Source organism: Sarcophilus harrisii, chromosome 4, assembly GCF_902635505.1.
Source record: "Sarcophilus harrisii chromosome 4, mSarHar1.11, whole genome shotgun sequence".
NCBI lineage: Eukaryota > Metazoa > Chordata > Mammalia > Dasyuromorphia > Dasyuridae > Sarcophilus > Sarcophilus harrisii.
The window spans coordinates 288,857,284-288,866,042 of NC_045429.1; the positions used below are offsets into that span (position 1 = coordinate 288,857,284).

The following is an 8,759-nucleotide window of genomic DNA, read 5'->3' on the forward strand; positions in this document are numbered from 1 at the left end:
AGGGAAAATGAGAACAAGAAAACCCAAGGCAGGAGTGGGGCTCAAAGTTGGGTAGTTATCCTTCATGGATTAATTTTATTGGGAGGAGCCCTGGGGATTAGCTTCCCTCTCAGCTCTCCACTAGGAATCCTGGAACCTATAAGAAGTCTTGAGAAGCTAGGTGGCACCATGGATAGAGCACCAGCCCTGAAGCCAGAGAACCTGAGCTCAAATTCGATCTCAGAAACTTCCTGTGTGACCTTGGGCAAGTCACTTAACCACAATTGCCTCAGCAACAAAAATATTTAATTATAGCTTTTTATATACAAAACACATGCATGGTAATTTTCCAACATTGACCCTTGCAAAAACTTGTTTCAACTTTTCCCCTCCTTCCCTTCACCCCCTCTTCTAGGTGGCAGGTAGTTCCATACATGTTAAATACAATATATGTATACATAGAGTTATCTTGTTGCACAAGAAAGATTGGATTTTGAAAGAAGTTAAAAATAACACGAGGAAAAAAAATGCAAGCAAACAATAACAGTGGAAATGATGTCATCCATTCTCATTTCCCAGTGTTCTCTAAATATAGCTGGTTCTCTTCATTACAGCTCAATTGAAAAGCAGCAAAAAAAATTTTAAAAAATAAGTCTCAAAGAGAATTTATGGGATCATGGGACCTTTGGAAAGGATGTTAACTCTTAAGTATAAAGCTGCTTATATGAGATAGAAACTGATACTTATATAACATGTAAAGATTTGCAATTTTTTTTTAGGTAGAAAATTTTTTTATTTGATTCTAACTACCTGCTGATGCAATTGTAGCCTAATAAGATTACCAAATAGTTCAAAACTCTTGAGATCCACCTGTGACACTCAGAGGCTGTGACTGGGCGAGTCACTTAGTGTTCTAGGCAACTAAAACTAAGCAAAGTGCCAATCTGCACTAGTAGTTTTCTCATGTTTCCTATAACCTGTGAAATTACAGGTCCAATCCTTGTGTATATTCAGATAAGCAACAACTAATAAAGACTGAAAGTGAGTTTTGGACCCAACCTACCTCCTGACTCCAACGTGGAATAGGCAGGAAAGAAACAGTTATAAAACCCTATGTGAGTTGGTTATTTCCATTTTAGAGATGAAGATACTGAGGCATAGGAAGACTAAATGATCTGTTTGTAGCTGGAGTTGAACTCATTTTTCCTAACTTCAGACTCACTACTCTACCTGTTATGACCTGGCCCATTGTTCTTTCCACTCTCCTTGCTACCTCTGGAAATGATTAGATAGGTTTCCTTGAGGTATGTACCTTCATGTCCTCTTTCTCCCTATCAATTTCATTCTTATGTGATTCAGTATATGTAAAGACAAAGACTGAAAAGAAAGAAGTTCAAAGTATAGACTGAATGTACAATACTGAACTTGTTTCCTAAAATCTTTGGTTCAGTCCTTCCTAGCTCTGCCTTTTACTGTGAATTGTTAGATTTCTTCCCCTCTATACAAAGAGGATTGATTTGATACAAGTTATTTCAAGTTCTGACATTGTGTGCCTTTTAATAAGTGACTTTTGGACTGAAAGGTTTGGAAAATATCAAAACTCCTTTTCTCTCCAACTTAAGTGGAACAAGAGGCGCTCCAGGATAGGACTTACCTCTTGTACTAATTATTTTCTTCTGAATAAGAGAAATCCTAACTGCCCACCCACTCCATCCTCCCTACATCAGGAATCATAGCCAGCAATAATGATCCAAGTAACCCTGCTGAAGCTTAAAAAGAGGTGGGGAAAGGGAAGGAGGTGATATGGCAAAGAATCAGACATGAACTCTCCCCTTGACCCATAGTTTATTGAATCTTGGGTATATATGAAAATGGCTTATAACTGAGAGGAGAGGAGAGGACAGGAGGTAGCAGATCTCAAGCTGAAGGATAGGCGGTAATAGGGAATCTGGGAAGCTGGTCGCCCATAAGCACTTGCCGTTCCACTCCTTTCTCAGTAATTGCTGCCAACCGGATCACACCACCACTGGAGCCATCTCGTTCCATAGCCAAAGCAAGAGCTAGAGAAAAGAAACAACAGGTGAAAAAAAAAAAAAAAAAAAGAGAGAGAGAGAGAGAGATAGAGAAATACAGGAGCCAAATCTTGGTAAAAGAATAAACAGGCCAAAAGCCACCATCCTCACCATTGGCGGTGAACTGAAGACACTGCTTTTCATTCATACCCTCTTGATAAGAGGCATCAACATAACCATAGATGTAGGAGCTGCCTGAACCCCCAATGGAAAAAGGCTGCCGAACCATCATACCTCCCATGGGTACTGAGTATACCTAAAAATGGGAAATACAGAAAATGAATAACCAATCTGGGGGACTTATACTGACTATATTGAGAAATAGTGTGTATGGGGAAGGGGCAGAAAATCAGTTAGGAAGATTCTATTGTAGAGAGACTGGAAATATAAAATGGAAAGGAATGAAAAGGCAAGACCAAGTTTGGGGACTCGGAAGACATATAGGAAATAGTATTTAACTGGGACAGGAGGATTGCACTATTAGGCTATAAGCAGGATTCGGGAATCTAACCTGCCCCCCCTCATAGGGATCCCAGCCAGCCACGATGATCCCAGCCATGAGATCCTCTCGGTAACGATAACACATCTCCTTGAAGAGGTTAGCAGCTGTGTGGACCAGGGGAGGTTCATTCAGTTCAATGCTATGAAGGTCAAGGTAAAGAGCATAGGTGCCTGATTAACTTTCATGCGAGCCCTTCTCTTCGCACCCACAGCCTTCTTTCTTCAAAGGATGCAGGCACCCGCCTCCCTGACCCCAACCTGTAACCACCTGTGGAAGCTTAGTTGATAGGTGACCGCATCCGCCACAGCCTGCGTGTCAGCTGCTGAACCAGAACGGCAGCAGAAGATCCGGTCGTGGATAGGGGTCAACTTGTCTGTAACTCGGTTGGCAATATAAGACCTAGACAAGGAAGGACAGTCAAGCATTGCCTCCTTTCTTCTCATTCCACCAGGCTCGGGGAAGGTTTCCAAGGCCAGCGCCAGCCCCAATGGGGAACTCACCCAGTGGTTGTCCTGGAGTCAGCTCCAAGGACCACGCCCCCATCAAACTGCACAGCCATGATAGTCGTCTAGGAGTAAAAATAATAATAGCTAACGTTTTGTCATCGCCTACCCTGCGCTAGGCCCTGTGCTGAGCGCTCTGTGGCCGTGGGAAAGGCAGGAGAGGCCCAAAGTCTTATCCTCTTCACTTATGCCCGAGACTCTCTCTACCCCGCCTCTGGGTCCCACAGCTCCGGCGTTTGCCCCTCCTTTCTCTCCCATTACCCCAGAGTATCATCATTCCATGCCCCCTCCCCCCCAGTATCCCAGCGTGTCCGCGCCCCGCCCCCCCAGTATCCCAGCCCGCCCCCCCCCTCCCGCCATCCCAGCATTCCGCGCACACCACCCCGAGAACTACCCGGCGCCTCAGGGAGACACCCACGGGACCGTGGGATTCCCTCACCCTCGCGCCCCAAATCTCGGGGGCCCTCCCCCCGGCTCCCCCGGCTGCTTCCCGACGTCCCCGTCGGCTCCGCGCATTCCATAAAGCTCTCGCTCTTTCTCGCCCCAGCCCCAGTCGGCCTCACCCCAGTGGAGACGCCCCGATCCCCCCAGTCCGGGGCGAGGCCCATGGGCCCAAAGGCTGGGCCAAAGGACGCTCCACGAGCCGCTACTAAAGGCGAAGCCATTATTCCTCGATTCTAGCGGCGAAGTAGGGTCGTCGGAAAGCAACTGTCGCAAAGTGCCCGGTCACCGCTCCGTCAGAGCCGGAAAGCGGCACCGCGGCGAGGCCAAGGGGGAGGACGCAAGCGGGAAGGTTTTGTCGTGTGACGCTAAACTGCTGCGCGGAGGATACGTCATGACGCAGGGGGCGGGGCTTTCCAGCCCGTCAGAGCTGCAACACTGAATGACTGGGGAAAGAGATTTGCTCTGGGACCCGTGGTGTAGCCGACTGAAACTTTGTCTCCTTTTGGTCTCGGGACGCCTTAGGGAACACGTAGTGCTCCTGGCCCTAAGATTTAGGTCAGGGAGGTCTGATGCATTTTTATCTTTTGAAATACAATTTTATTTCAATTTTTAAAAAATGTATGTCAAGAACTTTTATTTGTTGAAAGATACACTGTATCTGATCTTTCCGTTACCAGTACTCCCCAGCATCCCTCTCCCATCTCGTATCGGAAAGATCCCTTCATGCGAAGGAAAAAAACAAACAAAAAAAATTAGCGAAATTTTCTCTGTAGAAATTCTAGGGAGAGAATTGTTCTCCGTAGAATCGTGTGCCCAATTGTTTCTCCATAAAGGCAAAGAGGCAATCCCCGAATTTTAAAGAAAGGAAAAGAGGCCTCAGCTCCTCTGGTAAGCGCTCATTCAATAAAAAATGGTAAGGAAAACTGGAAAGGAGTCTGGCAGAAGTTAGGCAGACGGTCTGACATTTCACATTACATATTTATTATTACTATTCTCTTCTAATTTGTACATTTGGAGCTTATATTGTTATACTGGATGTGCCCAAAGTCTTAATTATTTAAAGCTTAAAAACACGCATTACGACTTTTGGGACATCCAATATAACAATATAAGCTCCAAATGTACAAATTAGAAGAGGAGAATAGTAATAACAAAAATGAGAAAAACAAAGAAAAAAATAACCGACTATGAAAAGAATATGGTCATAAAAAATCGTAGAAGGTAAAAGATATTTTTGGCTAGATGAAGTTGATTAGTTTTTGCAGAGATAAAATTAATAAAGTTAAAAGAAAAAGTTATTTTAAAGAAATTTTTAGAGGTTTCTTATTTTCCAAGACATTTAAAGAACTGATTGAACTGTATGAGTTATTCCTCAATAGGTAACAGTTGGCCTAAGGAAAAAACCTAAGTTCTAAATGAGAATATGAAAATAATGTTACAAATCACTGATAATTAGGGAAATGCAAATTAAAATTGCTGAGGTTCTACCTCATATCCAACAGACTGGCAAAGTTGAGGAAAAAAGAAAGTGGAGGATTTGGAAAGATGTTGACACAGTTCTGCATTGGTCCACCTACTCTGAAAAGTAATTTGGAATATAAAAACTCACTAAACTGAAAATACCATTTGCCTACTATTAGGATTTTATCCAAACCCTATAAAGATTGAGGAAATGAACAAAAATATTTGTAGCAGCTCCTTTTGTTGTGGTAAAAAAGTGGAAGCTACAGGGAATACCCATTAATTGGGGAATCTGTGGACAAATTATGATTTCTGAATATAGTAGAAATCTATTGTGCTGTAAGAAATGAAGATAGAGAATTTCAGAGAATGATATTACGTGTACAATAACAACAGTATTGTAAAGTCAAAAGAATTTTTTAGAACTTCAATAAATTCCCATGACCATCCTCAATTCCAGAGCACTAGCGATGAAACATGCTTCCCATCCCTAACAGAAATGAGACATAATTTAGGGACATACCATGTAGAAATTTGTTTTGTTTTACTATGTATATTCATTGCAAAGGTTTTATTTTCATTTTTTTGTGAGGGAAAATGGAAAGGGAAGAGAAGAGCTAGGAATATGATTGACAAAAATAAGGGAGGGTCATTGAAATATTTCTTTTAAACTCAGAAGAAATGTAGATTGTTATTCCCAATTGTTCCTGCTTATATAAACACATACGATTCACTCCTTGTAATGACAGTTACAAAAAAATTTTATTTACCCTACCTCCATCTTCCATCTGATAGTCATGAAAGATGCAGAGGAAAACTTAAGAGTTTTCTTGGTTCAGCAGGACTGAAAGGATGTGTCACTATGGGAGAGTGCTGTTCCAGTCATTTCCCTTCTTCTACCATTCAGTCTAGGAGCCCAGAGTTTTTCCAGTGGCCCTGCTACCCACCCCCAGTAGACTTCAGAGTAACTCCTCCTCTTAGCAGTCCCCTTTCAGTCAACAGCCCTTGGGTGCGGTTGTAGACAGTCTCTAACGTATCAGCTACCTCAGATAGGGCCTCTTGGGCCTCCTGTTCATTGGCTCCTGGGCATACAATTGCCAGTAGCTGGCTCTGTCTAGGGAATGCTAGAAAGGCTAGATTTGCTGCCTGTCGGACCAGCCATGGGTGGTGGGGACCTAGCACCCTTTGATAGGCTTCCCCACACAGAGCCCCTATGTCTGTATTCTGGACTCTGGCGATGCTGCTCAGGCAGAGCTGGGCCCACCGCAGGGCTCGATGCAGAAGCACCAAAATTCGGAGACCAGAAGTGGGTTCAGAGGGATCCTGCTCCCAGTCAGCCATGGCAGAGAAGGTATGATAATGGATGGAGTAGGGGCCTTGGGAATAAGACTCAAGGACTGAGAGTTTTGCGGAGGCTTCCTGGGTGGCAAAGGAAAAGAGGGTGCCCAGAGGTTCCAGGAGCCTACAAGAGAAAGAAAAGAGATGGGGAAGAACATGAGATTATGTCAGGAAGAAAGTCTTCCAGCATTATTTAAACACCTAGGATGTGCCAGGAATTGCCCTAAATGCAGGGAATGCAGTTCTCAGGGAGCTAATGTCTAATGGGGGAAACAACATGCAAACAACTATGTACAAAGAAGCTATATCCAGGGTAAATTATAGATAATAGGCAGAGGTAAAGGCAGGGTTTCTTGGTTGAATACTCAAGGGTTGTACTCACATGACCAGTTTCCTCCATCCATCCAAAAACTCTGGCATCCGCAGATCTCTTTCAATTGTTAAACTCTCCCTGAAAGGCCTAACCATTTGACCTGGCAGCTTGTCTGGTCCTAGGCAATGAACACCTGATTTCAGTTTGGGTTCCACCTGTGGGAAAAGACATGGGAGGGAGGGCTTGTCTAGCTTCCGAGGTCTGACTTGCATCCCTCTAACCTTAATTCCATCCTCCCATTTCTTGGAAGAAAGCAAATGAGTTCCTGTGTTGGTGCCTCTAGTTTTGTTCTGGTCTTCTCTGATTTCCCCATATTTAACAAAAAATGAAGACCTTGTATTTTTTGGTAATAATGGTCCAGCTGGACAATTCCTTAGACTATACATTTTTAAAAACTGTATTAGTGTTCTTTAAATATGTTACATAAAAATAAATTTTAAAGGTGTGATTTGTTTTTTAAAAGACAAACCGTGGCCAGGGTTCTTACCTGGGAAGTCAGAGACCTCTCTGGAACACAGAGCTGAGCCCTGAATCCACAGTCTGTGAGCTCATCTTCTGGGGAGGGGAGAGGGTGGTGGTGAAGAGGGGTATACCAAGATTTCTCAGGGAGTGAGAGCAGAGGAAAGAATTGGGGATAGTAGAGTGGGATTCTGGGGAGGAGGGATCAGGTGGTCAGTCACTCACTGTGCTTCTCTCCCGTCAGGTAGAACAGCAACATGAAGATGAAGATGGTGAAGGGAAGACCATAGCCAAGCCAGTGCCTGGTGGCCCAGACTTTAGGGTCAGGGGACAACAGCTTTAGCTTCATGATCGAGGTCCTGAACCACTGCTGCCTCCCCAACCCTCTTATCAGTACTTGTTCTGAGTGGGTGGAGAAGAATCAGTCACCTTGGAGGGAAGGGGCTAATAATTAAGCTTTCTATCAGTCCTATTGGCCTTTGACCCAAGTGAAGAGCTAAGGCCAGGAGTAAAAGGAAATAGTTGCTCTCTACAATCCTATTAGACTCCTCCAGCCCTCTTTAAGGATCCAGAAACATGACAAAACCCTCAAATGTCCTTTTGGACAAATCTGCACTGACCCCAAAAAAATGTATAAATATTTTGGTTTCCTGGTGAATTTCCAATTCACCCATAGAATTACAGAAAGAATTGGAGGGGATCTCACAGATCATTTAATCTAATCCTGATCTGAGCAAGAATCCCTTCTACAGCATCCCCATAAATGGTGCTCTAAAGAAAATTGTGGAATTATATCGTAAAAAATTACAAAAATCTTCATACTCTTTGATCTAACAATTCTGATTTTGTGTTTGTTTATACACTAAGGTATCATGATAGAAATAAAGGACCTATCTGAACACAAATATTCCTGGCAGTACTACTAATAATTTTTAAAAAAGGAAAAAATATTACATGCCCAACTCTTAAAAATGATTAAAATAAATGGTGCTATGTAAAGGTAATGCTTAGACTCTGAGACTACTGTATCATCTTGAACTCAGATTGGTAGTTTGGGTCCCCACAAGAGAAATTTGCTATGGAACTCTTCAGGAATATAGGAATGGTTAACCGTGTGGGTTTGGCTTAGACAGTTGGGCTAATATTTCAAACCTTCATGAGAATTGGTACTAATATTTCTCCAAGTATCCTTTTATCCTTGGGGATATTCTTGAAGATACTGGCAATTTCCTCTGGGTCTCTATACCAAAGGGGGAAAAAATGTGCACACTGGATCCTTACTACTAGGTAATCCAAATAGAATCCTAAATTCATCTAGCAATAAGACAAGTAAACTCAATTCACAAGAATGAAAAATAAGACCAGGTAAATCTGGAAGAGACAGGGACTTCCCAAAAGTGGTTAAATTGGGATTGACACTGTTTCTAGATCAGCAAAGCAAACCTCATCCAAAATACCAAAATACCAAAATCCAAAACTCTGTCAGTTCTGGTTCAGCAGTGAATGAAAAGGTTTTCATCATCACAGGATACACCAACAGGAAATAGTCTGATTACCTGTACATTCTCTGAAATAAGGAGAAAAGGTCCTTCCAACACATATTTCCAGAAGTTGTCTCATCACCAGGT

The 8,759-nt window shown here is 42.9% G+C and overlaps 2 protein-coding genes and 1 long non-coding RNA gene across 5 annotated transcripts; 1 reads left to right on the forward strand and 2 right to left on the reverse strand.

The window, feature by feature from the left end:
• Window positions 1–1,805: 1,805 nt before the first annotated feature.
• PSMB6 (proteasome 20S subunit beta 6) lies at window positions 1,806–3,876 on the reverse strand. Its single transcript, XM_003768797.4, has 6 exons — window positions 3,620–3,876; window positions 3,054–3,121; window positions 2,821–2,952; window positions 2,563–2,692; window positions 2,163–2,307; window positions 1,806–2,039 (listed from the first exon to the last, which is right to left on the reverse strand). Exons 1-6 carry the CDS (start codon window positions 3,719–3,721, stop codon window positions 1,897–1,899), a joined length of 720 nt encoding a protein of 239 aa, XP_003768845.1. The 5' UTR covers window positions 3,722–3,876; the 3' UTR covers window positions 1,806–1,896.
• A 1,820-nt stretch (window positions 3,877–5,696) lies between these two features.
• Window positions 5,697–7,497, reverse strand: GLTPD2 (glycolipid transfer protein domain containing 2). Of its 3 annotated transcripts, none has more exons than XM_023502787.2 (4): window positions 7,357–7,497; window positions 7,160–7,224; window positions 6,682–6,827; window positions 5,697–6,423 (listed from the first exon to the last, which is right to left on the reverse strand). In XM_023502787.2, exons 1-4 carry the CDS (start codon window positions 7,478–7,480, stop codon window positions 5,901–5,903), a joined length of 858 nt encoding a protein of 285 aa, XP_023358555.1. In that variant the 5' UTR covers window positions 7,481–7,497; the 3' UTR covers window positions 5,697–5,900. The 3 variants fall into 3 exon arrangements, with proteins under 3 accessions (XP_023358555.1, XP_003768854.1, XP_023358556.1); XM_003768806.3 differs by having other exon boundaries at window positions 7,160–7,227; XM_023502788.2 differs by lacking the exon at window positions 7,160–7,224 and having other exon boundaries at window positions 6,682–6,790.
• On the forward strand, window positions 6,090–8,030 carry LOC116423231. Its single transcript, XR_004233741.1, has 2 exons — window positions 6,090–6,312; window positions 7,376–8,030. It is a non-coding gene; the product is annotated as an uncharacterized LOC116423231 (long non-coding RNA).
• The last annotated feature ends 729 nt before the right edge of the window (window positions 8,031–8,759 follow it).

Bases quoted from the DNA above. Each gene is read 5' to 3' on its own strand.
- PSMB6 (XM_003768797.4), bottom strand. From the start codon at position 3,721: ATGGCTTCGCCTTTAGTAGCGGCTCGTGGAGCGTCCTTTGGCCCAGCC. The intron at 2,308-2,562 runs GTTAGATTCCCG...TCCCATTTTTAG, and splicing joins ATCCCTATGAGGGGGGGCAG to GTATACTCAGTACCCATGGG. The intron at 2,040-2,162 runs GTGAGGATGGTG...TCTTTTCTCTAG, and splicing joins TCTTCAGTTCACCGCCAATG to CTCTTGCTTTGGCTATGGAA.
- GLTPD2 (XM_003768806.3), bottom strand. From the start codon at position 7,480: ATGAAGCTAAAGCTGTTGTCCCCTGACCCTAAAGTCTGGGCCACCAGG. The intron at 7,228-7,356 runs GTGAGTGACTGA...TCCCCTCCCCAG, and splicing joins CCTGACGGGAGAGAAGCACA to AAGATGAGCTCACAGACTGT. The intron at 6,828-7,159 runs GTAAGAACCCTG...CTTTTCCCACAG, and splicing joins AGAGGTCTCTGACTTCCCAG to GTGGAACCCAAACTGAAATC.